The 16,256-nt window shown below is 42.2% G+C and overlaps 1 protein-coding gene across 1 annotated transcript; it reads left to right on the forward strand.

The window, feature by feature from the left end:
• Window positions 1–1,527: 1,527 nt before the first annotated feature.
• On the forward strand, window positions 1,528–2,951 carry LOC148861187 (extracellular ribonuclease LE-like). The gene is made up of 4 exons (XM_088983389.1): window positions 1,528–1,880; window positions 1,988–2,143; window positions 2,260–2,461; window positions 2,546–2,951. Exons 1-4 carry the CDS (start codon window positions 1,773–1,775, stop codon window positions 2,800–2,802), a joined length of 723 nt encoding a protein of 240 aa, XP_088839515.1. The 5' UTR covers window positions 1,528–1,772; the 3' UTR covers window positions 2,803–2,951.
• Window positions 2,952–16,256: the final 13,305 nt, after the last annotated feature.

A 16,256-nucleotide genomic window follows, 5' to 3' on the forward strand; every position in this document is an offset into this window, starting at 1 on the left:
CTTTCTTCTCTTGATCAATGTCGGTAGATTATATTTTAGATGGGTTAAAGTTAATAGAATTTGAATCTCGTTTCTTTCGTTTGGGTTGTTTCCTTAAGCCTATTAATTAGATTATACTTTCTTTGTGCGCCATTGTTCTAATATAAGTTTAGTAATTGTTTGAATTCGGTAGGACAAATTTATTGTTCTTGTCTGCTATTGTCATGCTTTTTGTTTGCTTAATTGATTCTTATCGTACTTGTCTAGGATATCATGTAGGCCCCTCCTATTGGAACTTGGAGAGGGGTGCCAAATCCCTTCCCTCACCCATCCAAGACCTACCCAAACTAGTTTAGCTGATGCCTTGGGATTTGGAGTCACCATAGAAATAAAATATTTTGAAAATCATTCTAGGAGGTCCCATCACCTCCATTTCCTAAATTGATGGGTGGCAACTCTATTTCCAGCCCAAGTGGCAAGTAAGATGTTTTCTGACGCTCACAACTACTAATTACCTTTTAACAGTCACAATGTTTGAAATTGTGACTATTCAAAGAGTATTTTCTGAACCAACACCTTCCTCTTCTCCATGATTCTTGAAAAACTATTTAAGGAATGTGAATCAAGCAATTGAACATAAGTTTTTGAAAAATCACTCTTGTCTCTCTCAATTCGATTCGCTACTATCTCACATATGGTTTTTTTGAAGACTCTTCAATTTTGTTAGTTACAGATTCTTGCCTAAGGTTCTATTGTATCATGCGACCGAATTTTCCTGTAACCCAACAACAAACTCAATATAAGGGGTAATATTTTAAAAACAATATATTCAGACACACCTCCACAAGATTATGTGATCCCATTTTTTTCAACAATTGCTCTGCTCCCCTCGGCTCCAAATTTGAAAGCATCAACAATTTTAAGTTGGAAACCGTTCAATGGTGGGTTCTGATCTTATTTACACGCGTCAAATTGATGATTCAAAGCAACATTTTTTTTTTTAGCTGAATAATATCTTGGGATATAGACAAAGATGAAAGCATCGACAATTTTAAGGTGAAAACCATTCAATGGTGGGTTCTGATCTTATTTACACGCGTCAAATTGATGATTCAAAACAACATTTTCTTTTTTAGCTGAATAATATCTTGGGATATAGACAAAGATGAAAGATATGAAGATAAATGAAGGATATAAACTTGTGTAGTAAATAAGATAACAGGTTTTACCTTTTACGTCAGATGATAGGATTGAAAGAAATTAATTGTTTGTCCTTTTAGGCATTAATGAGAAAACATTGCTTTATCCACTTTTTGTGCTAGTAATATTGGACGGGATGCAATGCGGCACGTCAACTTTATAAGCCTATATCTCATGGTCATGGCCCGTAGTTTCGGTTGTTTATAATAAAGAGAAACAAAAGCAACCGCTAAAATAGAGAGAATTTCATGAATCATAATTTTCTCTTCTTTGTCCGCTGCACCACCATTAAACCAGAATCATAATTTTTAAGTCCTTTCAACTCTTCCACCCATCCAACAACATTGTGCCTTGCACGGACCCAAATTATTCTCCATCAATCAAAATATAAAAAAACGAAAATTACAAATACAATACCCACGTGCTTTAACATACTAAACTGGGTGTATTCTCTACAATTTTCTACCAAATGTTCATACGATTTTTGCCTATAAATGTGGCTATCCGAACACCACGCACCATCGCCAAACTGAGAAAATCTAGAGAAAGGATTGAGCTTGAGTGAAGTGAAGTGAAGTAAGAGTAGGGAAACCATGGCATCCGCTTCTTCATTTCTACTTACGATTCTTGTCATACAATGTTTAGCAGCTGTGAGTGTTTCACATGCTACCAGTGTCCATTTCTTCCTTCATGCACAAGTGGTGAGTAGAGAAGACGACCCAGAATTAATCATTCGTTAATTCGTTTCTTTAATTGTTTGCACTAATTGTGACAGTTGTTTGTTGATATTTGTTTTGTTAATTATTAGTGGGCAGGGTCGTTTTGTGAGTCAGAAAAAGGTTGTTGCTTCCCAAACACAGGAAAGGTTTCGCAAGAATTCACTGTGCATGGCCTCTTTCCATGCTCCAGTAATGGGACCAGACTGATGAACTGTGATCGAGGCAACTCTTTAGATCTGTCGCAGGTATGTATTTTCTTCTTCCTATCTTCTCATCAAGAGCTACGTCGTACAAACTTGTTTATTAATTTCCCTGCTATATATATGATGATATCGATCGATATCGTCTTTTCATGGTGTAGATAACAGGCCTGCTTCACAGAATGCAACGCAAATGGCCGTCGTATTCATGTCAAAGCAGCGACAGCACACCGTTCTGGTCTCACGAGTGGTCCAAGTATGGCACCTGCTCACTCTCTGTCTTCGATGGTCAATACGATTACTTTAAAGCAGGTCTCGACTTGAAGGACAAAGTGAATATCCTCCAGATCCTCAAACAGGAAGGTAATATTATATTGTTGCAGACATGAAGATAAATTCAAGTTTCTTAATTATCACTTATATACGTAAGCAATAATAATGATGCAGGGATTAACCCCGATAGGCAGTACTACAGCTCGGAGAGAATCACACGAGTCCTTCAGATAGCAACTGGAGTAACTCCTGCACTTGAATGCACTGTTGATAAGTTTGGCAAATATCAGCTCCACCAAGTTATGTTTTGCGTGGATAAATCTGGGTCTGAATTCATGGATTGCCCCGTCTACCTTGAGCCCACCTGTCCTTCGATCATTAGGTTTCCACCTTTCAGAGGATCAACCGCTGAAGGGATCTACCTTCCTTAATAGATCCTAAACTGTTCCTTTACTCTAATAAATAATTCACCGTTTTACTGGTGAAAGTGAAATGTAGCTCGAATAATAAAATATGGATATGATCCATGTATCTCTATGTTGCATGACTATCAAAAAAGAAAAAAAGATCTATTCCCATATATCTGCAGTACTGTTTTGGCCTTTGGGTTCATGAAAACCAACGAACAGAATAGCCTGCCTTAAGTAGCTAGAGCTTTTAGGTTAATTCATCATTTCGTGCTAATGATGATCAATCCAGTGGCTTTTTCTCCAATAAACCTAACGAGCTAGGAACAAATAGTCCAAATGCATTATAAGATCGAACTAAGTACAGCAGTCAACACTATTAATAACTAAGTGAGTCCTTATCTGCTATAAACAAATGCTGTCAGAGCATAACTTATGCAGCTTAGCAGAAATTACTTTGCTTATAGAATCTATGCCTAAATTCAGGAGTAGTTTTTAAAAACAAGCTAAAAAACTCAATAAGTGTTGCGGTTTGAAAATAATTCACGATCAGAGAAGCTTCAAAGAAAAAAAACCAAAACCAAAACAAAGAGGGAGAGAACAACTCTTCAGTGAATACTTAAGGCTCGGTTTGGATTGTGGGATGGGGATGAAAAAAAGAGAATATTCCAAAAATATTTCTTTTTCTCATATTTGGTTTGAGGGAAAGAGGGGGATGAGGGGTTGAGAGATCCATCACATGGACGCCCAAAGATTGCGGAATAAGGGACGAATTTCAAAAATTTTTTCTCTCCCTTCAACTGGGAATCACATTCCCTATTTAGAAAATCATATTTTCAAGGATAAATCTTGCACCTTAAACTGAACCAGATCTGAACCAAAAGGAATGGGAGAGAATGATACCTGATACGGAGAAACAATATCTCCCAACGAACACACCCAAGGAAGGATCCAAATACTGCTCCCACTGAAGATGGCGCAGTGCAGGATGGAGCAAAATCAGTAATGTTCTTCCCCAAGAACTCTGTCCTTCGCAAGAAACAGCAGAATGGAACGTGAGCACAACTTCCTTTTCAATCCTTTCTCAAAGAATTGATGTCAAGATCTAATCTTGACTTCTCCCAAAGCTGGAGATCGAACTGGCAAACAGGGCGGCAAGAGCAGGGAGGCGGCAAGAGAGTATTCGCAGCGTGCAGAATTCTCTCTTTTTGATTTCAGCACTACAGAGGATTTGATGTGTTTCTTGGTCTCTCTCAAGGCTGCCGCCCCCTCCTTCCTTTTGTTAACTTAAAAAGATCAGCTCCTAATCCCATTAGGAGGTGCTTATCCAAATCATATTTGGATCAGCCTTCTCTTCTAATGATAAGGATAAACCCTTATCTTATCTGCAGATTAGATTAGCTTTATCCTAATCTTATTAGGAGGTTTCTAGATCAGAATCACATTCAGATCTGGACTCTCTGAGTGGATAGGGTTAAGACCCTATCCTAACTGCTAATCCATCTCAGAATTCGCCCCTTTAATTAACTAAATTAATAGCCCAGTTCGAAATGGGCTTTAGGCCCATTAAGCTTATGTGCTCACTTAACCATCCTAACTGCTGCCAAGTTGGGCTTCCTTGTATGGCGTGGGACCCAAACTTTGATCTACACATCAGCCACATGGGTTCGGCCCAGCCTTTGTTACAAGGCCTGGTCGAATACACTATTAAAGACAGTGCACCCCCTGAAACCCATCAAATGGGCTCTAGGGGCCCAACACTTATCCTAAGTGGTCTCTGGGCCAAGCCACCTTGTAACACCCAGGGACTGTGGGCTGATGCAAAATTAGCCCATCATGTATTATCCTCAATGGTCTTACACTTAACCTCTCAGCCCATAATGATCATACACTGCCCGACAAGAGAGGACCTCTCCCTCGGCTGCAAGGAACAGTGTTGCACTCTCCACTTATATGGATCCCGGGAATTAAAACCCTTTTGCAAACATTTTAGAAACCATAATATATATACTTTTATATCTCATATAAAATATATTTCGCAAAACAAATTTCAACGGTTGAAATCGGCTGCCGGCAGTCTTGGTTTCCAACAGTGAGAATGCATCCCCGATCATTACCTTTGTCCGACAAAGGGGCTGATCCTATCACTATGATCACCCACTCAGATGAATTCTCGGATTGTCCCAACATACCCAGGTTTTGACCCCCGCTAAGGATCTCACTGATTGGTACATCAAAGACAGCCCGATCCGACACCTAGTGCAGTATCATAATCGAGTCTAGGGGTCGGGTGTAACTTTCCAGTTTTGCCCATCAATCTCCAAGGTCCAGGGCAATACTGGAAATCTGGTCCAGTTCAAAGATTTAATTAATCCCACACTGTATGTGCCTAGGGTCTCACCCTGGTAGCTGAGACAAGCCACCCAACCGACTTGGTGGCACCATAGTGTCAGCCTTGTCAGGATAAGTCTCCCCAGACCGACCCACTGGCTGTGAACATTCAAAACTAACACGAGTCTCAATAAGTGTCCAGTTTAAGGGTAATACACAGAAACATACCAAGGGAACATGAATCAAATATGTAGTTTTATTCATTTACAATAAACTCATAAAGTACATCAATTTTGATTGAAGCTAAGGGCATACAAAACTGTCTAACAGCTCCCACTTGCACTTAGGTCCAATCAGGTACTAGCCGGAGTCCCATGCTTTCCACGTGTTTTTCAAACACTTTCTGTGATAGTGGCTTTGTCAATGGGTCTGCTACATTATCCGCTGACGCTACCTTCTGAATCAGGACGTCCCCACTACCAACAATCTCCCGCAGTACGTGGTACTTCCTCTCGATGTGCTTCGACTTCGAGTGGGCTCGTGGCTCCTTAGCCTGAGCAATGGCTCCATTGTTGTCACACAACAATGGGATGGGTGATGTGTCGGACAGAACTACTCCCAACTCATGAATGAATTTCTTCATCCATACGGCTTCTTTAGCAGCCTCACTTGCGGCAATGTACACGGCCTCGGTCGTGGAGTCTGCAGTGGACCCCTGTTTGCTGCTTTTCCAGCAAACAACACACGATCCTATCATGAAAACATATCCAGATGTTGACTTTCTATCATCTGGGTCTGACTAGAAATCGGCATCTGTATACCCTTGGATCTGTAGTGAGCTACCGTCGAATACTAGACAAAACTCTTTTGTCCTTCGAAGCTACTTAAGTATGTTTTTCACAGTAGTCCAATGCTCCTGCCCTTTTTTGGCCTGAAATCTGCTTACTACACTCACTGCCTGAGCTATGTCAGGACGAGTGTACAGCATGGCATACATGATGCTCCCTACGGCAGAGGCATAGGGAACGTCTTTCATGCCATCAATCTCCTCAGAAGTCTTGGGAGACATCTTCTTGGAGAGAGTGACTCCGTGCCTGAAAGGAACATTTCCTTTCTTGGAGTTTTCCATGCTGTATCTTTTGACTATTTTGTCAATGTAGGCAGATTGGGATAATCCTATTATCCGCTTCGATCTATCTCTATAGAGTCGAAGACCTAGTATATAGGAGGCTTCTCCAAGATATTTCATGGAGAATTGTTGTGATAACCATACTTTCACCGTAGTTAACATACCTACATCATTCCCAATGAGTAGAATGTCATCTACATACAGAACCAAAAAGGTAACCTTATCTCCACTGTACTTCCTGTAGACACAGGGTTCATCCGGATTCTGCTCGAAGTCAAACGATTTGACGGCAGAGTCAAAACGGATGTTCCAACTTCTAGAAGCCTGCTTAAGTCCATAAATGGATCTATTAAGTTTACATACCATGTTTTCCAGACCTGCAGCAATGAAGCCTTGCGACTGCTGCATATAGATATTTTCAGAAAGATCTCCATTCAGGAATGTAGTTTTGACATCCATTTGCCAAATCTCATAATCATGGTATGCTGCTACAGCTAGCAGGATCCTAATGGATTTAAGCATGGCCACAGGCAAAAAGGTTTCCTCATAATCGATGCCCTCTTTCTGAGTGTACCCTTTCGCCACCAGAGGAGCCTTGAAGGTCTCAACCTTACCATCGGGGCCCTTCTTCCTCTTGTAAATCCATTTGCAACCGATTGCTTTTACCCCAGAGGGCGGATCTACTAGAGTCCAGAATCCATTGGTCTCCATTGAGTCCATCTCTGCTCTCATGGCCTCCACCCACTTCTGGGAATCTATGTCCAACATAGCTTCCGTGTAAGTCACGGGATCCTCCTCACTAGTCAAGGTTTCCACCAGGTAACTATCCTGGTCATAATCATAACGGACTGGTGGCCTGGATACCCGAGTGGATCTTCTAGGTTGGTCACTACCTAGAACTTGTGGGACATCTCCCACTGCTCCTGAGCTCTCCTCATCAAGAACAACTTCCTGACGATGGGTGTCCAGGATATAGTCGGTTTCCAAGAATTGCGCATTACGACTGCAGAACACTTTCTGCTCACTTGGGTCATAGAATAGGTAACCTATAGAGCCTTTTGGGTAGCCTACAAATAGGCAACAACTGGTCCTGGATTCCAACTTGTCTACACCCGTTCTATTAACGTGTGCTGGACAACCCCAAATCTTCAAGTGTCTGACACTTGGTTTCTTTCCGGTCCAAATTTCATATGGAGTATTCAGAACCGATTGTGTTGGAACCCGATTCAGCACATAAATTACCGTCTCTAATGCGCAACCCCAAAAGGATGTGGGTAACTCTAAGTGTATGAGAAGCGACCGGACCATATCCAATAAGGTCCTATTCCTCCTCTCCGAAACACCGTTAAGTTGTGGTGTAGCAGGAGGAGCTAATTGTGATACTATCCCATTGTCCTTTAAGTAGTCCCTGAATTCGTCAGAGAGATACTCGCCACCTCGATCTGATCGAAGGGCCTTAATTTCTCTCCCTAACTGTTTGTCGACCTCTTGTCTAAACTCCATGAACTTTTCAAACGATTTAGACTTGTGTCTCATTAGGTACACGTAACCGTATCGTGAAAAATCATCTGTGAAGGTGATGAAATACACGTGTTGATTTCGTGTCCTAACATTCAGGGGACCACATACATCAGTATGTATTAGGTCAAGTGTGCCCGTACATCTTTCAGGCTTACCGTTAAATGACCGTTTCATCATCTTGCCTTGTAGGCAAGGCTCACAAGTGGGAAGATCTTCTACAGTTAGAAAATCCAAAGGACCATCCTTTACCAACCTTGTGATTCGGTCAACACCGATGTGGCCAAGTCGATAATGCCACAGACACGTGGGATTAACTATATCACGAGCTCTCTTCTTAGGGATTTCAGCCGACGTAGTTTCGGTTATGTTAGTTTCTAGAGAAGGATGTAGAACATAGAGACCGTTCTCCAGTTCCCCGTATGCGATGAATCTGTTGTTTTTTTTAACAGTAATCGTATTATTAAAGAAGACAGAATAACCATCTGCACATAGTTTTGAGACAGAAATCAAATTTCTCCTTAAATTTTGTACATAAAGACAGTCTTTCATTACAATTATTCATTCTCTAAAAATTAATTCCATGGTTCCTATGGCCACGGTTGCAACAGTTGTAGTAGTCCCCAAGAAGAGTGTGACTTCTCCTTCACTTAGCCTTCTGCTTACCTTGAACCCCTGCAATGAGTTACAAGCATGAGTCGAAGCCCCGGAGTCAATACACCAGGATGCAGAAGCTACCAACAAATTGATTTCTATAACACAAGTTTCGAAGTTACTTTTCTTGGATTCCAGGTAGGCAGGACAGTTCCTTTTCCAATGGCCGGTCTTCTTGCAGAAGTGACAGGCATCCGATGCTTTGTCTTTCTTCTGCTTCTTGCTCTTAGTGGCTTTCTTCTGAGGCTTCTTTGCCTTCCTCTTTCTCTTGCCTGTCTTGCCAACTTCAACAAGCATGGCTACAGGCTCATCCTTTCTAATCAGTTCTTCAGCTCTTTGCAACATATTGCTGAGCTCTTGTAAGCTGACATTCAGCTTGTTCATGTTACAGTTCATGATGAACGGATTAAAGGAAGGAGGCAAAGAGTTAAGGATAGCATCTATCTGGGTAGCAAGGTCCAGCCCGGATCCAAGAGCCTCCAGTTCATTGATGTATCCCATCATCCGAAGACAATGGTCGTGAACTTGTTGACCCTTGGACATTTGTGCGGTCATGAACTGTTTCAAGACCTTTTGTCGAGTAGAACGATTCTGCTCTTCATACATTGTCCTGAGACTATCCAATATGTCTTTAGCAAGATCGATCTGATCGAACTGCCTCTGTATCGGGATGTCTAAGGAGGCAATGATATAACACCGGGCAAGGGAGTTTTTCTCCTCCCATTCTTGAAAGTCTCTCTTTCGGGCCTCAGAAGCCCTATCACCCGGACGCTCCGGGGCATGATTCTTTGCCACTTTGTCCAGCTTTTCAGAAGCTAGGACCAGCATAAGGTTCCTGTACCAATCAGCATAGTTTGGACCCTTCAACTTGTTGTCATCAAGCAGTTTTGCAAAAGATCCGTTTGCCATTTTCTGATAAAAGAGCAAACATCAGTCCACAACCTAATTTGATTCATGTTCATTTCATAGATATGGATTTTAATCTTTGATTCATTTCCATTTATTCGTCTCTGAGATTTCCCTCCTCTCTCAGTGACAGAGACTACGGGTTGTCTCTGGAAATGTGGGAAATCACATAGGGTGCATGGAGCCAACTGTTTCAGCTGCATAACCCCACCACCTTTCTGTGAAGGATCACATCCACTCATCATATGAGTTTTCCCTTTGGCCTCTGTCAGACAAGGTTCAAAGCCATTTTCAGGTAAACCTTTCTGTCCAATGAGTGCTTACCCATCATATTCGTGAACGCCAAGATACCGTGAGAGACTTTCCGTTTTCGGGTGAAGCCCCTCCCACATCGGTCTATGACGCCCCCATCATCTTATGAAACACTCAGACAAGCCCAACAGCAAATGGATAGCCCATTTTCTGGTGCGTTTCCTCATTACTGAAGGACCCATCCTCATGCTAATGATGGAAGGCCTTTAGAGAGTTCATCATATGAATCTCCCTATCACACGCACTCATATTAGCTGGAGGGAACAAAATTACGCCCTAGTTTGATTTAGGTCAAACCAAAGTGGCTCCCATTGACTTTCATAAAGCCATATTTCGGTGGGCCTTAAATCGGCTAGGGTTCTGCATGCAACCTCTTGATGAGGTGTGGGGCCCACCACTGAGGGAAGTCATCCAATGACCAAAAGGGACACCATGGCAATGATGTGCATTCAGCCATGGTGTGCGCAAGAGCCACTGTCGAATGAGCATGGGCCAAGTACTTATGGCCCATGTACGCAGCACATCACACATCCATACATCACATGCAGGGATAAATTGATCCAATCAATTAATTATCTGTAAGGCCCGTTGGAAGCCCGTTAAAATTCCATAATATTAACCATTAATATTATCTAGGTATATGGGCTGAATTAGGGTTACCCAGTTCGGCCCATATAGCTTTATTCTTCATAATGGGCTTTTGCAGTTTTAACTATTTAAAACTGGGCCTTTACAGGCTGGGCCGAATTAACCATTTAATTAAATATCAATCCTTAGGCCCATTAGTGGGAAATTAAGGCTGACATTCAGCCTTGATTAAACCCTAGAATTGGTCCAAACAGTTTTGAACCAATCTTGGTTTGAATGGGTCTAGTGTTTGATTTTTAATTAAATCCTTAATTCAAGAAAATAATCTGAAATTAAATACTGATAAAAGGAAAAACAAGAATCAGTCAAACAGGGCTGTTCGCACAATCCTTCCTGCAAAACAGAGGTTAGATCACAGAATGCAGTTTCACAAACTGCAAATCGCAGATTGCATTTCTCTTATCTGCGAAATCTCCTTCTCTACGCCGCCATCTTCGATCCAAAATAAAATAAATAGAAATCCTATTTCTATTAATAATTACATCAGATCAAATACCTATACATTGAGTCTAGAAAATAAAAAAAAAATTATTTACAGACACAAAATAAGTCAAGAACTGCAAAATCGCAGATTCCCTACGCAAACCAAGAATTTGATCTCCTCTTGTACGAACAGCCCATAAATCAAGAAAATTATAAAGAATAATTCTAAATAATAATCAGATTTATTTAAAATTAATTTTAGATTATTTACCCAACTGTTTTGGGAACAAATTTCCCAAAACCAAATCTTCGCAAAATGGGTAGAACGCCTTCTCCCTATTTGCGCAGGTTCAGAGAGATCCATCACTTGGACGCCCAAAGATTGCGGAATAAGGGGCGAATTTCAAAAATTTTTTCTCTCCCTTCAACTGGGAATCACATTCCCTATTTAGAAAATCATATTTTCAAGGATAAATCTTGAACCTTAAACTGAACCAGATCTGAACGAAAAGGAATGGGAGAGAATGATACCTGATACGGAGAAGCAAGATCTCCCAACGAAGGTGTTCACTCCCAAGGAAGGATCCAAAGACTGCTCCCACTGAAGATGGCGCAGTGCAGGATGGAGTAGAATCAGCAGTGTTCTTCCCCAAGAACTCTGTCCTTCGCAAGAAATAGCAGGAAGGAACGTGAGCACAGCTTCCTTTTCAATCCTTTCTCAAAGAATTGATGTCAAGATCTAATCTTGACTTCTCCCACAGCTAGAGATCGAACTAGAAAACAGGGTGGCAAGAGCAGGGAGGCGGCAAGAGAGTATTCGCAGGGTGCAGAATTCTCTCTTCTTGATTTCAGCACTAAAGAGGATCTGATGTGTTTCTTGGTCTCTCTCAAGACTGCCGCCCCCTCCTTCCTTTTGTTAACTTGAAAAGATCAGCTCCTAATCCCATTAGGAGGTGCTTATCCAAATCATATTTGGATCAGCCTTCTCTTCTAATGATAAGGATAAACCCTTATCTTATCTGCAGATTAGATTAGCTTTATCCTAATCTTATTGGGAGGTTTCTAGATCTGAATCACATTCAGATCTGGACTCTCTGAGTGGATAGGATTAAGACCCTATCCTAACTGCTAATCCATCTCAGAATTCGCCCCTTTAATTAACTAAATTAATAGCCCAGTTCGAAATGGGCTTTAGGCCCATTAAGCTTATGTGCTCACTTAACCTTCCTAACTGCTACCCAGTTGGGCTTCCTTGTATGGCGTGGGACCCAAGCATTGATCTACACATCAGCCACATGGGTTCGGCCCAGCCTTTGTTACAAGGCCTGGTCGAATACACTGTTAAAGACAGTGCACCCCCTGAAACCCATCAAATGGGCTCTATGGGCCCAACACTTACCCTAAGTGGTCCCTGGGCCAAGCCACCTTGTAATACGTAGGGACTATGGGCAGATGCAAGATTAGCCCATCAGGTTATATCCTCAATGGTCTTACACTTAACCTCTCAGCCCATAATGATCATACACTGCCCGACAAGAGAGGACCTCTCCCTCGGCTGCATGGAACAGTGTTGCACTCTCCACTTATATAGATCCTGGGAATTAAAACCCTTTTGCAAACATTTTAGAAACCATAATATATATACTTTTATATCTCATATAAAATATATTTTGCAAAACAAATTTCAACGGTTGAAATCGGCTGCCGGCAGTCTTGGTTTCCAACAGTGAGAATGCATCCCCGATCATTACCTTTGTCCGACAAAGGGGCTGATCCTATCACTATGATCACCCACTCAGATGAATTCTCGGATTGTCCCAACATACCCAGGTTTTGACCCCCGCTAAGGATCTCACTGATTGGTACATCAAAGACAGCCCGATCCGACACCTAGTGCTGTTTCATAATCGAGTCTAGGGGTTGGGTGTAACTTTCCAGTTTTGCCCATCAATCTCCAAGGTCCAGGGCAATACTGGAAATCTGGTCCATTTCAAAGATTTAATTAATCCCACACTGTATGTGCCTAGGGTCTCACCCCGGTAGCTGAGACAAGCCACCCCAACCGACTTGGTGGCACCACAGTGTCAGCCTTGTCTGGATAAGTCTCCCCAGACCGACCCACTGGCTGTGAACATTCAAAACTAACACGAGTCTCAATAAGTGTCCAGTTTAAGGGTAATACACAGAAACATACCAAGGGAACATGAATCAAATATGTAGTTTTATTCATTTACAATAAACTCATAAAGTACATCAATTTTGATTGAAGCTAAGGGCATACAAAACTGTCTAACAGGGGATGGGGTGAGAAAAGTGTGGAATATTAGATCCCAAAATCATGGATTTGGAGTCGCACCAAAACCGTGTGACCCCAGTGGAAAAATGTAAGAAACCACTATTCACTCTCTGCTTCGGTGAAACCAGTGACGATGGCACCCCCTCCCCGTTTGAACCTAGAAACAGAGCAATGGCGGTAGCACCCCCTTTCATCCACTCCCTTCCTCCCTCTCATCTCTTCTTCTCTTTCTTCTTTTGGGTTTGCAGATACAGATCTGGGTTCGTAGACATAGATCTAAGTTCTGCCATGGTAGAACTCAGATCTGGGTTCACAAATTCAGATCGGAGACACTCCCTTCCTCCCTCTCTCCTCTCTTCTTCTCTTTCTTCTTCTGGGTTTGCAGACACAATCACAGACACAGATCTGGTTTTGCATACCCAAATCTAATTTCTGCCATGGTAGAACTTAGATCTAGGTTCATAGACACAGATCAGAGACAATTCCTTCCTCCCTCTCTCCTCTCTTCTTCTCTTTCTTCTTTTGGGTTCGTAGATACAGTTGCAGACACAGTGTTTTCTTCTCCCTCACCTTCTCCTCTCTTCTCCTTGAAATAGTGTTTTCTTATTATTTTCTCTTGTATAAAACCAAACAATGGAAGAATAGATTTTTACACTTTCCCATTACATCCCATCTTTTCCCATCACACCTAAATCTTCTCATAAACCAAACGGAGCCTAAGAGAAAATCAACCAAAAACTCCCTTAACTTTGCCCTATCTACTCTTTATATAGACTTCTTTACACCTTTATGTCTCCTACAAGGAAATTTCCTAATTTAATAAAATACTCCTTATTATAATCCTACTAAATCTCTTTAAGAAAGAGAAAAAAAGTGCTAAATGAATATAAATTTGAAAATCTTTCCTTTCTACTCTGCACATACCCCATTAGAGATTGAAGCATTGTTGTTAAGGGGGAGTCTTTTGAACTAGGGTTGTAGACGATGACGCTTCCTCAAATAGAGGTCCCCCAAATGGTGACGAGTCACAGAAACGGAACCATAGAGGTGCTCTTAACGATCAAATAAAAGACACATGCATGCACCATCACTTTATATCTTCCTAAAGGGAATTTTAGCGGAGACAGAAAACAGAGACAAAGTAGCATCATATCTTCCTGAATTTTTTTTATAAATTGAATTTTATTTTGAAAATCTAAGAAATAGTGGAGTGCAAATTTGACATTTCATTTTTTATGTAGATATCAGATGTCCAAAACAATAGAGGTAGTGCAAGACAATAGTTAAACAGTAAGGATATAATTAATTAATTAACTAAACCATAACAGTAGTTTAAGAAATTTATCCAATAGATAATAGATAAAAGAATAAAAAAATCATGATTTAGATTTGGGTAAGATAAAAAGGATAAAATACAAAAACCTCCCCTAAAGTTTCTAACGATCATAAAAACCTCCCCAAAAGTTTGTAACAATCATTAAAACCTCCCCTATAGTTTCATTGTAACAAATACCTCTCATGAAGTATTAGAAACTCAACAAAAAACTTCCCTTGCATCACTGACCTAGACGAAAAATGTATGCATTTGCAAAATTACTCCTGATGCATCATTTAAAAAATCATAAAATACCATAATTGCCCTTGTTGATTTTCTCAAACTTCTTTGCATAAAAAAATCATAAAATACCTCGATTATTTGATACAAATCCAACCTACCAAAACAATTTGTGTGGCACAAATGATGAGAAACATGGTGCTGATGCATTAGAACTCCAGGTTCCGTTCATCAATTTAGGTGGTGATGTAGGGTGATTCGGCCCGACCGCATATCACGGGGACATGTGTATATGACCTGGCATAAGCAACAAGTCAGCATGGCAGCCTTGCCACAACTCGGCATAACAAGCTCACCGAGGCTCGACCAAACGACTCAGCAGGTGTGACAACTCGCCGAGTATGCAAGGCCCAATTCGCCCCAAGCCTGAAGGCGGAGCTCCCCGAGCTCCCCCATGCAAGGGGACCCGAGCTCCTCCTAAGGGGCCCCAAGCTCTCCCTTCCTAAGAAAGGAGCACCCCGGATTTTGGCTAAGTGTCCCGAGGGAGAAACACCTCGGGGCAGCACCGTCGAGACTCCTATTTGAACTTGCTTAAGGCTCACCTCTAGTGCGGGCACCTTGGTGTACCTCGGCACCTCGGTGCAAGGCAAATCTGCCCCAGGTGGTTGGGTGTACAGTAGCTTGGCAGATTATGGGGAGAACTACCTGACATCCATGCCTACCTAACATCCGTACCTATCGGATCCGATGGTAGTGCTTGGATCCCTTGCTAGGCGGTGTTCTGCCTGCTGTCTCTAAAAAGCATGGCATGCCTGTCGAGTCCGTACCTTGAAGTAGCAGCCTGTAGTAGCATCTTGCAACTACCACCCCTGCCCTGGCGGTTATGCCTGATGTGACTGAGCTCTGGTATAAAAAAACCCCAACCCTCATGAAGCTAAGGTATTAAAGCTAGCACTTTTAGCATCCTGCAGGCAAGCGTCATCTACGCAGGGTCAGACCATTAGGGAGAGAGACCTGAAGCCCGCAAACACTCCACTCGTGGGATTCAGCGGTGAGGAGGTCAGACCGTTAGGGAGAGTCACTGTACCCGTGGAGGTCGGCACTTGGCCTAGTGTGGTAAGGCTCAGCCACGAGTTCCTGGTGGTCGCGACACCCTCCCCGTACAACGCAATAGTAGGTCAGCCCATCACCGATGCCTTATGAGCAGTAGTCTCCACCTACCATCTAGAAATGAAGTTCCCAATAGACTTCAGTGTCAGAGTGATGCATAGCAGATGACCTCGAGCTAGAGCGACCCATGGAGTAGTTTGCGGAGCGAGCCACACCTATGGTCTCAACTAGTAAGTTTCTTACTTGAAAATTTAGATGTTTTTGCATGGTTAGTGGCAGAAATTCCCGGCATAGACCCTAGCATTTTAACTCATAGGCTAAACACTAATCCTGTAATTAGGCCCGTTAGACAGAAGAAGCGCAACCTAGCCCCACAGCGATGGAGGGAAGTTGACGAGGAGATTGGGAAGCTCCTTGCAGCCGATTTTATCAGGGAGGTTCATTACCCGAGCTGGGTGGCCAACCCCGTTCTAGTGAAAAAGGCCAATAGTAAATGGCGCATATGTGTCGACTACACCGACCTGAACCGAGCTTGCCCAAAGGACTTCTTCCCACTTCCCAGGATCGACCGTCTAGTGGACGCGACCTCGGGGCAT

This window comes from Nelumbo lutea, chromosome 4 (genome assembly GCF_056320005.1).
Source record: "Nelumbo lutea isolate HS-2025 chromosome 4, American lotus-T2T, whole genome shotgun sequence".
Taxonomy (NCBI): Eukaryota; Viridiplantae; Streptophyta; class Magnoliopsida; order Proteales; family Nelumbonaceae; genus Nelumbo; species Nelumbo lutea.

What these genes read in the sequence shown, in the direction of transcription:
- LOC148861187 (XM_088983389.1), top strand. Translation starts at nt 1,773, where the DNA reads ATGGCATCCGCTTCTTCATTTCTACTTACGATTCTTGTCATACAATGT. An exon ending in TCTTCCTTCATGCACAAGTG is followed by an intron (nt 1,881 to 1,987) that starts GTGAGTAGAGAA and finishes GTTAATTATTAG; the next exon opens with TGGGCAGGGTCGTTTTGTGA. An exon ending in ACTCTTTAGATCTGTCGCAG is followed by an intron (nt 2,144 to 2,259) that starts GTATGTATTTTC and finishes TTCATGGTGTAG; the next exon opens with ATAACAGGCCTGCTTCACAG.